This window comes from Trichomycterus rosablanca, chromosome 9 (genome assembly GCF_030014385.1).
Source record: "Trichomycterus rosablanca isolate fTriRos1 chromosome 9, fTriRos1.hap1, whole genome shotgun sequence".
Lineage (NCBI taxonomy): Eukaryota > Metazoa > Chordata > Actinopteri > Siluriformes > Trichomycteridae > Trichomycterus > Trichomycterus rosablanca.
In genome coordinates this window covers 38921598-38939399 of record NC_085996.1, presented here as the reverse complement: position 1 = coordinate 38939399, position 17802 = coordinate 38921598, and the positions used below count along the sequence as shown (strand labels likewise).

Sequence of the window (17802 nt, the reverse complement as noted above, 5' to 3'; positions counted from 1 at the left end):
TATAAAAATAATCAATGACAGACGTATTGCTGTATGAACTGTAGCTCACGTTTGCTCACTGCCTTGCTCAGGACGCTCATCAGCTCTTTAGCGTTGATCTGCATGTCCTAAACAAAAAGCCACAGTGATGGAATGAGAATTAGCACAGGATCCGTCGCTCTGGTATGATAACACGTAGCAGATATGTTTGACCTCACATCCCCAGCGATCTGCTGAAATATGGCTCGGAACTGTTTCTCCTCCTCGCTCTCCTCCTCCTCCTCAAACGGCTGAAAGTTCAGAAGATGGACGTCATGGTTCTTAAATCAAAGACTCATCAGAACGCTCAGCCAAGAAATGTTTGGTATTGATTATTTCAACAATTATTTTTCAGCGGTACCTTGTAACTTGACGTCCCCTATACATGACGCCCTTTGTCAAGAAATTTGTACACTCAAACTCGATGTGTGTGTGACCACCGCTTTGTTCAGCGCTCGGCTTGAGCGGTAAAACGTCATCAAAGTATGAACATGAGACGAATCTGCATTAGTGTGGAATAAGCGTCAGATCCAGGGTTACAGCTCCACATGTATCTGTGTTTATCTGGATTTTCCTCCCTGTTTCACTTTTAAACTTGTGTTACAGCTCCAGCTTCTGAGAAATGGTGAGAATCACAATCAGCTTCTCCCAGAGTCTAAAACGCTTCTGGTTCAAAATAAAGCTTAACGTGGTTTAATGTAGTAAAAGAAGGAGACAGGAGCACTAAACTTCTCTTCATTATTACTGCTCATAAGTTCCTCCACTAATCACATCTGTTTTACTACACCGCCGCCACACTTCATAGGAAATAACGGCACAGCGGAGCAAAAGCGGTTTTGTCGCTTCTTATGTGAATGCGCCTATGCTGAACAGAATATGGTATTCCAACATCAAGCATCTCCACCATTAAGAAGCATAAAGGAACAATAAAGAAGTAAAGCTAAAGTGCAGTTTATATTATATTTGTGTTATTTTATGTGTATAAGTGTCAAAAACGGCCAGTGATAGCTCAGTGGTTAAGGTACTGGACTAGTAAACAGAAGGTTGCCGGTTCAAGCCCCGCTACCACCAAGTTGCCACTGTTGGGTTCCTGAGCAAGACCCTTAACCCTCAATTGCTCATTGTGTTCCGCTCACTGTGTAAGTCGCTTTGGATAAAGGCGTCTGCTAAATGCTGAAAATGTAAATGTAAAAACAACCTCATTATTTTACATGAGACTAAAATATCTGCAGCTCCATGGGACCATGGACGCATTAACAGGTTTCCCAAACATCCTTATGGGAAAAAATACCTTGAAACTCAACGTCTTTAAAACTCAACACTACTCCCAGCACCCACTGACGTCCAGTTTCAAGGTACCGCTGTACTGGTGTAAAGGTTCATGTAGACACGGTATTAGATGCTTAATAATAATTATTATACCGTACGTGTCGCTCAAATAGGAATTTAAGATACCAAACATGCATCAGCACATCAGCTACAGTTTTCTTTCTTAAATAATCAGTTTTATTTTGTAAAAACATTGTAAATACCTTGAGTTTCTTTTTCTTGTCATTATCCATCTGTTCAGGAAAAAGAAACTTTATTAGAGATCATTGGTTTTGCTTCCGTGCTGAAGAAAATCTGATGAAGCACTAAATAATAAAATTAGATGATTTATATGCTTGTTGCAAAGCTAAAAAAGCAAAACAGAACTAATAAACAACGTGCTAAATGTGTCAATACATATACCGCTCCAAATTATTGAGTTCAGCCACACTTGCTAAAGGATGTATAAAATCAATTGTTTAATTAATAATATAATATATATCTCAAACAGTTTAGGAAAGGTCCTCTCCTGTTCCAGCATGTTCATGCTCTGGTGCAAAAGCAAGGTCTATAAGACGAGACGTGGTTTGTCGAGTTTGGTGTAAAAGAAACTCTTGCTGTTGCTAAAAAGCCATTGACAAAACAGGGTGGTCAAATGAATATAAACATCCGCAGCCCGAAATGGAGAAAGTGGACAGAACAAGGATAGTGCATAACTGAGAACTGGGTGTCGTAATAGGACAGGCTGCTCCAGCCGTCTGCAACAAGCTGGCTCTCGGAAAAAAGAAAAGATAAAGAACTTTCAGGACCTGCCAGTTCGGCCATGCATGAGTGGATCTCAACCCCACAGTTCAGGCGGTTCCATTGTGCGGCCCACAGCACCGAGATACCAGGGTGAGTTCCCAGAAAACCAAAGAATGCTGGCGTCACACACCAACAAAAAAAACAGTCCAGACTGAGCGGCCCAGTATCACAGCTTCAGCGAGATTCAAATATGTATAGAAGAACTTACACTCTTATGAGGCAACAACAGGTGATTGTAAATGAAGAGAGATTGGCACATCAATCATCTGCGCCTCCGTGCCCCCTTTGCCGGCCAGAATGTCAGCGGAGAAGGACACGACTCTTAATGTGACTTATTGGTGAATTAATTCAGCACATGACACATGAGCACATTACACTTAAAAAACTCACCAGATAGGGGTCTGCCTCAATGACTGCACCCATCAACCTGAAAGAAAACAGGCGAAATAAATAAGCGATTAATCTATAGATGGGTTATTTTAATAGAACTGGTAACACTAAACTCTCAGTGCAGGTCCCAAGTCTGTATAAAATAGGAGGATTGGGGTCAGGAAGGGCATCCGGCATTAAAACTGGGTCAAGTCTGGTATGAGGGCCAGATCCGCTATGGTGAGTGTTGCACTAACATTACCCATAATGCTCTCAGAAACGTGCATTGTGATGTTTCCTAGCATATGCTCACTCTGACGTGCTCTTCTTTTCAGAGAAGACCCGCAGAAGAAAGTCCGACTCCTCGTGGGGCTCGTAGGTGGACGGGATGATGACGTACTCCCCGGGGCTCAGGCAGAAGCGCTCGGTGACCTCTCGCAGGTTGATGTAGGTCTTGCTGCGGGCCGCGGAGGCGTTGTACAGAAAGAAGTCCTTCGGTACGTGCTGCTTGTTGCCGTGCATCTGAGGTGGTGATTCAAACCAGAGAAAGTGAGTCTGATTATTTATTTATCAAAAAAATGATTTTAAAAATAGTGAGTAAACAGATTTGCATTATTTTACCTAAAAAACAGCAATGTAAAATATATGTGTGGTTCTTAGTGTAAGGTTAAAGTCTTTTAAGTAGTAATTAGAAATAAATAGTGAGAAATAAAATTAAGACGCCAACTCCAAAACATAATGAGAAAAAACTGCTTCTGTCTCTTAGTCGTACCTCCTTTGGAACCTAAAGTATAGAGACACAGAAAATAAAGCATATCAGCTTTACATTCACAACATTTAGCAGGTTTTTTTTATCCAAAGCAACTTATAATTATTAATGAGGGGTAGGGGGCATGCTCAGGGGTCCAACAGTAAACCTGCAACCTTCTGATTACTAATACAGTACCTTAACAGATGAGCTTCCACTGCTCTACAATTTCAGTACGTCTATACAGGGAGCCAATTAATATATATTCCACAGAAACCTACAGTCTGTACAGATAATAAAAAAACTGATCTGTCTGTCTGTCCATCATCCATCTATCTATCTGTCTGTCTGTCTGTCTGTCTATCTATATCTGTCTGTCTATCTATCTATATCTGTCTGCCTGTTTATCTATCTATATCTGTCTGTCTGTCTGTCTATCTATCTATATCTGTCTGCCTGTTTGTCTATCTATCTATATCTGTCTGTCTGTCTGTCTATCTATCTATATCTGTCTGTCTATCTAGCTGTCCATCATCTATCTATCTGTCTGTCTGTCTATCTATCTATATCTGTCTGTCTATCTATCTATATCTGTCTGTCTGTCTGTCTGTCTATCTATATATCTGTCTATCTGTCTGTCTGTCTATCTATCTATCTATCTATCTATCTATCTATCTATCTATCTATCTATCTATCTATCTATCTATCTATCTCTCTCTCTCTCTCTCTCTCTCTCTCTCTCTCTGTCTGTCTGTCTGTCTGTCTGTCTATCTATCTATCTATTTATCTATATGTCTGTCTGTCTGTCTATCTATATATCTGTTTATCTATCTGTCTATCTATCTGTCTGTCTTTCTGTCTATCTATCTATCTATCTATCTATCTATCTATCTATCTATCTATCTATCTATCTATCTATCTGTCTATCTATCTGTCTGTCTTTCTGTCTATCTATCTATCTATCTATCTATCTATCTATCTATCTATCTATCTATCTATCTATCTATCTATCTATCTATCTATCTATCTATCTATCTATCTATCTATCTATCTATCTATCTATCTATATCTGTCTGTCTGTCCTGGTATACATTATAAGAATATGTGTTATAATCACAACAGTTGCTAATAACAGGTGTAATAAATCAGTATTATAAAGGAAAAGATTTGCAGTAACAGTTTAGGGAAGGTAATTTCCTATTCCTTGATGACTGTACTCCTGTGCATAAAGCATGTACTATAAAGTCATGAAGAAAAACTCTTTTTAAAGAAACTCCCACGGCCTGCATGGAGCCCTGACCCCAGCTCTAACTGCTCTGAAATGAACTGGAACATCAATTTTGGCTTTCTTGACCAACATCAGTGTCCAGCCATACCAGTGCTCTTTTAACTGAATGGGCACAAATTCCCACAGACGTACTTCAAATTCTTGCAAAAAGCGTTTTTGAAGTGGGACGTCGAACACACTCATGGTCAGGTGTTCAAATACTTTTGGCCATTTAGTGTACAGGTCCCTTAATATATACATGCATAAAAATAATAATAATAACATGCTGTATCTGCATCATTTATTGCATCAATAATTACTATGAGATTGTAATTGCATCTGTAAGCTCGGTTCACCTTATAGATGGCAAATCCAATGGCATGCAGGGTGGCTCCTGTGAAGCACTCCCTCCTTCTGCCCTTCTGCATGAGAGCTACCACCACAGTGCAGCCCTTCTGCCCATGTTCAGGCTCATCATCGTCCTCCTCAGTCAGATGCAGCCGGTACTGAGGGTTTGTCCAGTACGTCTCTGTGACAGAACAGACACTAAGTGCATCAGTTCCCGTCCTCCATTCAGTAAGATGCTGCTGAGATTAAATCTCTAAGAACTCTGAGCTCCCACGTGGTACAACAGTGATAATTAACCCTGGTTTAACATGTTTATTTAGGGTTTTATAGTAATGTAGATGCGTGACAAACCCCGGACAGGCACCTCCACGCGGAATCAACCAGACTTCATGAATACATGGAGCTGGGGCCACCCGGGCAACAGGAGACTGCCCAACGCCTGATGGGACCGCTGACTGGCGATATATAAACCCCACAATTAAGTGGGCAGTCTGGGGGAACAATGAAGACAACAACGGCGGATCAGGCGCAGACATGGCAATCTCACCAAACGGCTGTGATGGCGGAAGATTGGATTCATCTAGTGCCCCGTCCCCTCTGCCAGTCGGTCTGGCAGAAAGGCGTACCTCAATCGACAGGCTACGACCTTAAAGGCGGGCCCTTATTGCGAGGATCCCCGGCAGACCGATGCAGCTCCAGGCCTAAGCCAGCATGTCACATTATGTGTGCCGCAAAGCAAGGACCTGGAGTCACAGTGCTTGGGCTTCATCCTGGCAAGCTGTCGTCCACCTTAAACAAAGCCACGCCAATGGCCTCCTACCGGCTGCTTGTTTCTCTCCCTCTATTCCTTGAAAAGAGACACAAGGAACTTCTATGCGAGCCTCAAAGAGATCTATGGCCCAAGGAGATCCTCTGTTGGAACGCTTATGTCCTTTGACAACTGCACACTTCTAACGGACAGCCAAGCCATCCTAGACCATTGGAAGGAACATTTCGACACTCTTCTTAACCGAAAGTCATCCGTTGCCAGAGACTTCTTGAGAAACGTCCCCCAACTGCCCCCACGACTTGAACTGACAGCACCTCCGTCCTACCAAGAATTCGAAACAGCTCTAAGCCTCATACGATGCGGAAGAGCCGCTGGACCTGACAACATCCCAGTCGAGCTCCTTGTACATGGCGGTGTAACACTCAAGACCCGCCTCTTCGTACTGATGCTCCGAATGTGGGAAGCAAGACAAGTCCCTGACGACATGAAGAATGCACTGATTGTGACGATCTTCAAAAAGGGTGACCGGAACATCTGTGGGAATTACCGCGGAATATCCCTGCTTTCCATTGCTGGGAAGATCTTCGCCCGGATCATCCAAAATCGTCTTCAAAAGGTTGCAGAAGAAATCCTTCCGGAGTCACAATGTGGATTCCGTACAACCAGAGGAACAATCGACATGATTTTCTGCGCTCGCCAGTTCACGTGAACAGCAAAAATCACGTGAACAGTAAAAACCCCTCTTCCTAGTCTTCTATGATCTGGAGAAGGCCTACGACAGTGTCAATAGGGCTGCCATGTGGGAAGTCCTATGATGCTTTGGCTTCCCCAACCCCTTCATCCAACTGATCCAAGCCCTACACGACGGCATGACGGCACGAGTCATCCATCAGAACAACATATCCGAAGAATTCCCAATCACGTGTGGACTGAAACAGGGATGTGTCCTTGCACCTACCTTGTTTGCCATCTACCTTGCCGCCATGATGTATGAGATACCACCCAATAACCCTGGCATTGAAATGAGGTACAGGCTGGATGGAGGACTATTCAACCTGTCCCGTCTGTGATCCAGAAGCCTGGTTTCCACCATCAAAGTCACCGAAATGCAATATGCAGACGACAATGCTGCACCAACCCATTCAGTCAAAGACTTACAAACATCAGTCAACAACTTCAACGCAGCATACACACGCTTCGGCATGACCGTGAACGCCTCAAAAACCAAGGTCCTCGCACAACCACCTCCCGGGACTTCCCTACCAGATTTCAACATCTCAATCAATGGAAAGACCCTAGAATGTGTGGACCACTTCCCGTATCTTGGCAGCATCCTGTCCACCCAGTGCACATCATCTAAGGACGTAGAGAACAGAATCCAAGCAGCACACCGAGCCTTCGGAGGACTCACCAGCCGTGTCTTCCGTAACAAGGATCTGACCCATCAAACAAAACTTATGGTCTACAACGCCGTTGTCGCATCCACTCTTCTGTATGGATGTGAAACCTGGACCCTCTACCGAGCAGATCTGAAGAAGCTGGAGCAGTTCCACCAACAGAAGCTGCGAGCCATCCTCAACATCAACTGGGATGATTATGTGACCGATAACTCTGTGCTGGAAAGAGCTTCCTCTGTCAGCATTGAAGAATCCATCATGAAACATCAACTCCGGTGGATGGGCCACATAACTCGCATGTCAGGTGATCAACTCCCACGACGGATCCTGTTTGGTGAACTCGCATCGGGGAAGCGACCCCTCGGTGCCCCACTGAAACGCTACAAAGATCAATTAAAGCGGACCCTAAAATCCACAGGCATCGACCCCAAGACCTGGGAAGCATAGACTCAAGAAAGACCTCTGTGGAGAAGAGCTGTCAAACAAGGAATTACACTCTTTGAAGCCAACAGAAGAGCAGATGTGGAAGCGAGACGACAACGGAGGAAGGAAAGAGCACGGCAACCTCGAGCTCTCACAATACCCTGTGAAAAATGTCCAAGAATGTTTGTCTCAAGAACTGGTCTCATCAGCCATCAGAGAGCCAAACACTGACGGAGAACCAAGCATCGCACTGGAGATCTATCCTCGGACTACGAGGGGACGCCATCATTATTATCATTATTATCATTATTATTATTATTATTATTATTATTATTATTACTTGTAACTTTGACCCACCTGGGAAATTTCTGCAGCCACCAGCAGAACACCCTCGTACCCAGCGGCCCTCATTTACCGACACTGTCCACTTGAGCATCTCATCATTCTGCAAGGTGTCAGGGGTCAAGTTACAGATCTCCAGCTTGGTAAAGTTCTTCTGGAACTCCTCAAAGTTCATCCTGTTGGAAAGGGAAGAGAAGTGGCATTTTATAAAGTTATTTAATGGCAAGCTGCAGTTCTTATTAAGTTCATTGTTGGACTAACCAGAATTCTCCTGCTTCCGTCGGCTTCAGTCTCTGTTTGTCGTTTTCGGAGGTCGCGAGTTTTGTCCAGTCGTTAGATTTGCAGGACGGAGGTGGAGCGACTCCCCAGGGGTCACGAACACGGACCAGGCGGATACGAGTGTCCCTGCCGCTCGGCTGTTTACCCTGCCAACATACCAGCTTATAAACTCAACACACTTTTTTATTAATCCATTCTACCTCTTACAGTCCTCAAACGCTCAGGAAGAGTAAAGTTGCTTGTGTCCTATTAAACCAGGAGTTTGTAGCCAACACCTTTGTTTATAAAATATAATAGAACGTCTTTATTTGTCATATGTACATACGAGGGATCTTCAATAAGTTTCCTCACTTGTATATGTTGGTTATAAGTGGTGAGGGTGGGAGGAGGAGTAATCAGTCGTGTCTGAGAGACTGAGAGACGAAAGAAGCTTTAAGGGGAAGAAGATTTTCATGTGATGATGTGAAAGCAGCGGCGCATCAGTGGCTACGAGCTCAACCTGAAACATTTTTGCTGACGGCATTAAAAAGTTGGTATGTCGCAAATCCCAGCTTATTTGGAAGCTGGGGTCAGAGCGCAGGGTCAGCCGTTGTATGACGTCCCTGGAGCAGACAGGGTTAAGGGCTTTCTCAAGGCTCCAATAGTGGCTGAATGGCAAAACTGGGATTCCAACTCTTAACCTTTTGATTGATAGCACAAAACTCTACCCACTAGTCTACCACTGTCCCACCTACCACTACTGCAGTGGTCTAAACTAAATTTCCCTTAGCACTGTCTGAATTACTCACTGGGTTTTTGTTAAGCCTGTTTTGGGGTTTATTGGTGTTTATTTGTGCAGATAAACTTAGTGTGCTAAACCCTCCAGTTGTTTATCACCTAGCATACTTACATTTTCAAAAACACACCCATACAAGGTAGATTCATTGGATTTTATATACACTATATTGCCAAAAGTATTCACTCACCCATCCAAATCATTGAATTCAGGTGTTCCAATCACTTCCATGGCCACAGGTGTGTAAAACCAAGCACCTCGGCATGCAGACTGCTTCTACACACATTAGTGAAAAAACGGGTCGCTCTCAGGAGCTTAGTGAATTCCAGCGTGGTACCGTGATGCCACCTGTGCAACAAGTCCAGTCGTAAAATTTTCTCACTACTAAATATTCCATAGTCGACTGTCAGTGCTCTAATAACAAAGTGGAAGCGATTGGGAACGACAGCAACTCAGCCACCAAGTGGTACCACGTAAAATGACAGGGCGGGTCAGCGGCTGCTGTGGAACATAGTGCACAGAGGTCGCCAACTTTCTGCAGAGTCCATCACTACAGACCTCCAAACTTCATGTGGCCTTCAGATTAGCTCAAGAACAGTGTGTAGAGCTTCATGGAACGGGTTTCCATGGTCGAGCAACTACATCCAAGCCTTACATCACTGAGCGCAATGCGAATACTTTTGGCAATATAGTGTATCTATTGTATCTGTCTGCATAATCTATCTACATCAGGCAGAAGGTGGATTGGATAGCAGTGGTATAAGCATTATGAAGGCTGGTGTAGATTGTCATTGTTGACTTACCTGCTCAACACCAGTAATGGAGTAAGCGTGACCCTTTAGTAGACCACTGGCTGTTTTGGTCATCATACCAGATGGGACTAAAGCCTGAAAAAGACAGAATCATAAAAACTGTCATTATTTAAACCAGGGGTGTCCAGACTTTTCCTGGTGGGGGCCAGTTGAAGTGCAAAATACACAACCACGGGGCCACAGAGCTCCTGATTACTAATAATTCCACTTCCTTTATATCTGAGTGATTAATGATCTATCGTCCACAGTGTCAAGTAAACTCACATTTTGCTGATTTCACTCACCAGTTTATAATCCTAACGAGAAGATTATTATACTTCTTTAAATTAAACATACCCACTTCCCTCTGAACTCCCAGCATGCCTGAAATCTTCTGCGTTCGGCATCTAGTTTTGTTTCTCTGGAGCTGCCGTGTTTATCCAAAAACTGGGGAATGTTAATGTAGGTGTAACGTTAATGTTTTGAGTCGGGGGAAAGACGACGGGGAGCGTTTTAGATCTGTTTTATGTCAGAGCGCCACCCAGAGGTCAAACAGTTCCAGCAGGGTTTTTTTTTAACCTGATTAATAGCGGCACAACTTCAATTTATTTCTAAAATACCACGTGAGCCGATTCAAAAATGGTAACAGGCTGCAAATGGCCTGCAGGTCGTAGTTTGGACATCCCAAAACTCAATAAGACTATTTAATGAAGCTCTAAGGTTTTTATTTGGGATTTGTTGACCCCCCGGTTGTGTATGTTAGAATATGTGCTCATTGCCGTGCATGATACATGGTAATTACACAGGCAGAGATGCTATGCAGAGACCCCATCAACCTCCCTTCCTCAGACACAGCCAATCGTGTCTGTTAGACACCCAGCCGGGTCGATAGCACAGAGATCTCAGCAATAATGGGCTGGCACATTAGAGCGAGGCATTATCAGTGCTCCTTTAGCTGTACAAGCATTCTTACATCTATAGAGCATCCCATTAGAGACCCTCTGTCCAGCGCCTTCCTCATGATGTTGTACATTTCTTTAGGTGCGTTTTTAATCTCGTAATACTCTGTCACTCCTCCGGTGAAATCCTCCATGGCTTCCAAAGAGTTTCCTCCTCGTAGTGCCTCGTATGATCCATGCAGCCTGGAGGATAAAAATAAACGTACATTTTGATCATTCTTGGCTTTTAATGGATATTCTAATTATCTAGGTGTTTGATATCAAAATATTAGCATTCATTTATTTAATTCATCTTTTATTTTCACTGAGCGCTTTCTGTAGGATCAGTGTACGTTGTCACCACCTTAAAACAGGGCACTAGTTTATAACAGGGCATCACACACTGATCCATTTACTTACTTACATCCAGGGACAATTTATAGTAACCAGTTTTTGTAAAGCACACAAACCTCAACCCCAAGTCCCAAGAACCAATGCTGCTGTACAACACCTACTCCACCAGCTGCACCTCTTTTCAGCCCTTAAATATTATCATGTAGGAGAATTTGTACCACTGAGCTTTCTGCTTCCACTTAGTTCAAAATGAACTAATTTCAGAATTTTTTATACCACAGGGTTTGTACTAGGTCCATTTTATTTTTATTACATGTTATTATCATGACACATAATAAAGGTGCAGGAATTTCATTTTCATAGTCTTTCTGATAATATACACCGATCAGCCATAACATTAAAACCACCTCCTTGTTTCTACACTCACTGTCCATTTTATCAGCTCCACTTACCATATAGAAGCACTTTGTAGTTCTACGATTACTGACTGTAGTCCATCTGTTTCTCAACATGCTTTGTTAGCCCCCTTTCACCCTGTTCTTCAATGGTCAGGACCCCCACAGGACCACCACAGAGCAGGTATTATTTAGGTGGCGGATCATTCTCAGCACTGCAGTGACACTGACATGGTGGTGGTGTGTTAGTGTGTGTTGTGCTGGAGTTTTAATTACCGTGTCCACTCACTGTCCACTCTAGTAGACACTCCTACCTAGTTGGTCCACCTTGTAGATGTAAAGTCAGAGACGATCGCTCATCTATTGCTGCTGTTTGAGTCGGTCATCTTCTAGACCTTCATCAGTGGTCACAGGACGCTGCCCACGGGGCGCTGTTGGCTGGATGTTTTTGGTTGGTGGACGATTCTCAGTCCAGCAGTAACAGTGAGGTGTTTAAAAACTCCAGCAGCGCTGCTGTGTCTGATCCACTCATACCAGCACAACACACACTAACACACCACCACCATGTCAGTGTCACTGCAGTGCTGAGAATCATCCACCACCTAAATAATACCTGCTCTGTGGGGGTCCTGTGGGGGTCCTGACCATTGAAGAACAGCATGAAAGGGGGTAACAAAGCATGTAGAGAAACAGATGGACTACAGTCAGTAATTGTAGAACTACGAAATGCTTCTATATGGTAAGTGGAGCTGATAAAATGGACAGTGAGTGTAGAAACAAGGAGGTGGTTTTAATGTTTTGGCTGATCTGTGTAAATATGGACACCTCTTCTAATCATTTAGTTCAGGGGTTTTAGCCACAGTAATTAGTAACAGGTTTATTGATTCCATTTGTCACTTGGTTTGTGCAGAACGTGAAACCCCAGTAGCCTGCACACAGCCCTGATCTCAACCCCTATAAACACTTTTTAGATCAATTGGAATGTTGATTGTGAGCCAGAACTTGAACACACAAATGCTCTTTTGACTGAATGGGCTACAAATCCCCACAGACATAATCTGACAGCAGTGACATTGTCACAAATGATTAATGTCACTGTAAATGTCACTTGAACTTACTTGGCGTAGGCCTTCTCCAGTAAAGCACTCCAGAATTCATTTTTATTTCCAGAGTGGGTAAACACCAGGTTGTTTTTGTACGTCGGAAGCCGATCATCCACAAGGACGTCCACCCACTCACCATAGCGCCAAAACTACAGAAAATAAAGAAATACATTTGGGTTAGAAGTAAGAAGTAATAAAATTCACTGTTGTGTACAGAGATACAGAGTGGGAGATACCTGGAAGTGAAAAATCCCAGCGTAGTTCTCAGTGAAGCTCTGGTCTGGTGGAACAACCCGGTACAGAAGCGTTTCATTCAGAGTCAGACAAGCAATAGCAGCCAGGAGCCAGCAATCACCTGCATTTAAAATACATTTAAACATTTTATACATTTTAAAAAGAGAGCTTTTATGATTGTGAATTGCCACTACTGTGGTTTTATTTTACCCACAAAGCGACAGAATAGCTTCACTGTTTCTGTTCCAGTACTAATGAAGTAAAAATTACACCGTATTAATACAAACACTGTAAATTAATCAGCTTCATATCATAGACCAGCATGTTGCCAAACAGTTCAAGAGATGAATAGTGTTTCTACAGAACATGTTATTGTAAATGTTATAGCCATGCATCTGTAATCTGGCTAAACTAATTTAGTTTGGGACTAATTGGAATGGGGGTGGGATAATCACAGTGATGTAATGTAACGAAGTACTAATCCTTATTTTGGAGTTTAATCATTTCTGTAAGCGTTCACTTTTACTCCACTACATTTCCTAAATAAAATGTCTACTTTTACTCTGGTACATTTGCCCTAAATAAATTCGTTACCCGTTACTCAATACTTAATACAAATACAAATACTCAATACAAATAAAAAATGCGTCCGGCCGGGATTTCTAAATCACCAAAAATGTCCCAGATTTTTTTGCACTGATTTCACCTTCCTCTTTAGGTCCCGCCTTCTCACACCTCTCTTAAAAACGCCCAAGCATGGCCGCTCAGGTGGCGCAGCGGTAAAAACACATGCTGGAACACCAGAGCAGGGATCTCGAATACATCGTATCGAGTCCTAGCTCTGCCTGCCGGCTGAGGCTGAGCAGCTACATGAACAACGATTGGCCTGTTTTTCAGATAGGGGCGGGCCTAAGCCGGATGGGGACTCTCTCTCAGACTAGTGCGATTACGGCTGGTTGGTGGCGCCTGCACGGAGATGAGAAAGGAGTGCGGTAGAGGGTGTGGCTCTCCGTACACAGCGCTGTACTGCACTCGCCAAGTGTAGGTGATAAGATGTTCGATTGCTGTGCACGTGTCGGAGGGGGCGTGGAGCAGCCTCGTCCTCCCCAATCAGGAGCAGGGAGCAGCATTAGTGAGAGGATGATTGACGGGCAGAAACTGAATGCGCTAAAAAGTGGGAGAAAAAAAAGGGGTAAATTAATTTTAAAAACATGTTTTTGTCTAATTTTTGATCCTTGAAAAGCAGAAAGCAGAAAGCACGACCTGCAAAGTGTCCAATAAAGGTGCCGGTTCAGCAAAACACAAAACTGCAGGTAAAGGAGAGAGTTCAGAAGGTAAAGACCAGGTAACACAGAAGATGCTGTTACTGCTGCAGAGGGAGTTTTTGCATTTCACACCATAAAGCATCACAACAGCTACAGATCGATGGGCTGCAGATCCATGCCTGCTTTGTTATTGTCTGAAACAGCATAAACGTTTCCAAATGCGCGTACCAAGATAAAGGTTATTGTCAATGCCATGATAGCACCACATTCTGTTGAAATAGCTGTTGAAATTAACTGTTTTATTTGTCCACTGCTGGACATGAGAACCTTGCATGTTTACTTTGGGTGTCTGTGGTTAAATTTGAAGTTGCTTTTTTAACACAAAGGTGGCCCCCAGTCACAAGACTGGCACCCTGTTCAAAATCTATTTCTATTCCCTGTGCCAAGTATTTCCAAGTGGCACTTGACCCATCACCGCCCTGATAAGGATTAAGTGGCCTCTGAAAATAATGAATAAACGACATTAAATATTACTTTATTATACGATATCATGCATGTTTTAGTTACTGAATGCTTTATTCAAATTTGACTATTCAGGACACAACCTTTACCTCTCTCTATAACCCCTGGGTTTTCATCTCAAATGTACCCACACAGATTGTGCCAATATTTCCTGCTTGGCACGACCTGATTTGAAGTCCATGTGTGGTCATCTCGCAGGGTTTGTAACCGAGCTGTCTTGACATCCTATATGATTTGACCACAGGCGCAGGGGTCAAGTGGGTTCCTGCTCATTAGTCAACCAGCTCAAAGCAGATGATCTGGAGCGGGTGTAACAGAACCCTCCTGGTTTGCTCCCCTACCTGTACACATCCACTACTGAGACCTGCTGAGAACTCGACAACCTTAGACCTTCTCTGTTTTCCTACCTGGCCTTTGGACGAGGTAAAGAGCATCAGCTGTCTGTGCCTATCAAACTTATTTTTATCAAACTAGAAAATTTATTTATTTGGGTTTTAACTCCATGTTTAACACATATGTGTCATTTAATGGCAAAAAAGGATTTATGTTACTGTTTATTTTATCCTGTCTTTATATTTTGGTCCATTTTATACACTCTAGAGAAAAAAGGTGTTTTTGTCCTTAATCAAAACCAAGTAAGAAGTCGGTATGCTGCTAATGCACAGCGAGCTCCAGCCTACTAGACAAACTGGGGCTTAGGTAATTTGTTCAGAGAAACAAATGAGCATTATAAAAGTATAATATTAATATGTGATATATTAACATCATGACAAACATCTTTATTTATTTATTTATTTATTAGGATTTTAACGTTTTACACTTTGGTTACATTCATGACAGGAACGGTAGTTACTCATTACACAAGATTCATCAGGTCACAAGTTTAATATCAAACACAGTCATGGACAATTTTGTATCTCCAGTTCACCTCACTTGCATGTTTTTGGACTGTGGGAGGAAACCGGAGCACCCGGAGGAAACCCACACAGACACGGGGAGAACATGCAAACTCCACACAGAAAGGACCTGGACCGCCCCACCTGGGGATCGAACCCAGGACCGCTGTGAGGCGACAGTGCTACCCACCGACCCATTGTGCCGCCCTGGTGATTGGACACCTGACCATGAGCTTGTTGGACATGTTGTTTTAAATAATTAAAATAATTTGCGTGGGCACATTGCAGCTGTAATACGAGGGTCTTTAAAAAGGTGCCGTACTTTTTTAAAATTCTGTTTATTAAGAATTTCAAAAACAAATGTCTTTTCAAACAGTATTTTTGTTTCCTTTTTCCTGTACAGCGACCTTGAGACTGTGAAAGGCGCTATATAAATAAAATGTATTATTATTATTATCACTTTTCTACATTGTCACCTTTTGATGCATTTTCCCAGCATCGTACCAACGTTTTAATGCCATCAGCAAAAAATGTCTTTGGTTGAGCTTGTAGCCACTGATGCGCCGCAGCTTTCACATCATCATCACATGAAAATCTTCTTCCCCTTAAAGCTTCTTTGGCCGTACAAAAAGGTGGAAATCAAATGGAACTAAATCCGGACTATAAGCGTCTCTCAGTCTCTCAGACACGACCGATTACTACCAACCAAACTTTCCACAGGATTTTAGAGTCGTTCATGTCCATTTAGTCAACACAACATTTGTTAGGTCAGAAAATCTGGCTCATAATCAGTGTTCTACTTTATTCCAAAGGTATCCGGTGGATATGAGGTCAAAACTCTGTGCAGGCAGTTGAGTTCCTTTACACAAAAAGCCCACTAAAATAACCTAAACTTCTCTGTAAGAGCTTTCCACAATATTCTGAGGTGTGTTTATTGACGTTTGTGCCCATTTGAGGCGTCCTGACTCACAGTCAATGTGCCAATTCATTCCAAAAGGTGGATCCTGTGTACAGAGACATGGTTGGATGAGTCTGGTGTCTGGAAGACTCTTCGTGACAAACTGAAACGTTGGTTGCGAGCCAGCCTTTCTCATCCAACATCAGAAATTGTCTTTGGACTAGATGACAGAAAGTCCCACAGACACATTCTGAAATGTTGTGCAAAGCTTTTTAAAAAGAGTGGAGACACGAAGTGGTGCTTCTTATAATTGTCTACAGAACTCAGGTGGTGCAGCAGTAAAACACACAAGCACACATCTTCAACTTGTGAGTTCGAATCTCAGCTCTGCTACTGGCCGGCCGGAAGCCTACGCAGACAATGATTGGCTCGTCTGTCAAGTCGGATGCCGGAGTGGGTGATGCAATTACGACCTCTGCTGGCTGATCGATGGCACCGCACAGAGACAGGGGATAATGGAGTTCTGTGTGTGACTCTCCATGTGCGAGACTGAGGTTAAAAGAAGCGGTCAGCTTATGCACACGTGTCGTCACGGCTCTCCTCGGTCAGAAGTGGAGGTCAGCAGCAGTACAGAGGAAGCGAAATGCAATCAGGTAATTGGATACAACTAGATTGGGGCAAAAATTGTGCAGAATCCAAGAAAATAAAATAAATTGGACATCCAGAAAGCTCAGGGTTAGGTGTAAACATACTTTTGGCTGTGTAGTGTACTTTATACTTACAGACAATTGTTTGTTGTGTGGCTACTGACTTTCTGACATTAGTACAGAACTTTCTACACTTTTCCACTGTAATGCTTGTGCATCAAACTAGAATTATTTATATAATTGTTTATATAGACGTCACTACCTGTAAACAATCATATTTATGAAGAAATAATTTGCAGCCCATGCCAAAAAGTTAAAAGACATTATAAAAATGTTCTCTCTGTGATTATGGCTTTGTGATTTGCTTTAAGAACTACACGCCTGTGCTATAGTGTGTGTCTCATGTACTGTATTATCATTTCTGTTGAGCTATAACTAAGATAAGAAGCTGCTACTTTTAACTTTAGCCAGCTTGAGAGACATAAAGGCACCAGTCTGGGCCTCGGCTGTGACTAAACGTGACTACTGTAAGCCCACATGAAATATCCTTAGTTATACTAAGCCTCAGATAAATAGACGAGCTTTCTTAAAGTCATGAACTAATTATTCTGAATTATCAGGCTGGGTAATTGTGATGATGACTATATGTTAGTGCCTCATCACCAACAGAGTATGTTGTAATACTTACCTGTTATACCTTTTGATCCTTATGGGATATTTGCCTTAAGTTTAGTATAGAGGGGAGGACTCACTCCTTAGGGGAGGCTGTAGGGCCCACAGCCTAACCAGTGGGAGAGGGGTAGTCTGAACCTGGGAATAAATTAAGGTTATAGTTTTATTGTGTACACTAGTGATAGTTACCGGTATCCGTTTGTTTATAGGCCTGTGTATAAACAGCTGTTTTTTTAATCT

The 17802-nt window shown here is 42.8% G+C and overlaps 1 protein-coding gene across 2 annotated transcripts in view; it reads right to left on the bottom strand.

The window, feature by feature from the left end:
- Positions 1 to 17802, bottom strand: part of capn3b (calpain 3b) — a 37998-nt gene that overhangs the window by 8101 nt on the left and 12095 nt on the right. The window contains exons 3-15 of one of the 2 annotated variants that reach the window (XM_063002400.1): positions 12665 to 12783; positions 12444 to 12577; positions 10612 to 10780; positions 9651 to 9734; positions 8055 to 8218; positions 7809 to 7969; positions 4871 to 5043; positions 3272 to 3283; positions 2813 to 3021; positions 2521 to 2557; positions 1551 to 1580; positions 198 to 269; positions 50 to 107 (exon numbers count right to left, since the gene is read on the bottom strand). In XM_063002400.1, the coding sequence (XP_062858470.1) occupies positions 50 to 107; positions 198 to 269; positions 1551 to 1580; positions 2521 to 2557; positions 2813 to 3021; positions 3272 to 3283; positions 4871 to 5043; positions 7809 to 7969; positions 8055 to 8218; positions 9651 to 9734; positions 10612 to 10780; positions 12444 to 12577; positions 12665 to 12783 (1422 nt within the window). Of the gene's footprint in view, positions 1 to 49; positions 108 to 192; positions 273 to 1550; positions 1581 to 2520; positions 2558 to 2812; positions 3022 to 3271; positions 3284 to 4870; positions 5044 to 7808; positions 7970 to 8054; positions 8219 to 9650; positions 9735 to 10611; positions 10781 to 12443; positions 12578 to 12664; positions 12784 to 17802 lie in introns of those variants that run through there. The other variant, XM_063002399.1, reaches the window with a different exon arrangement.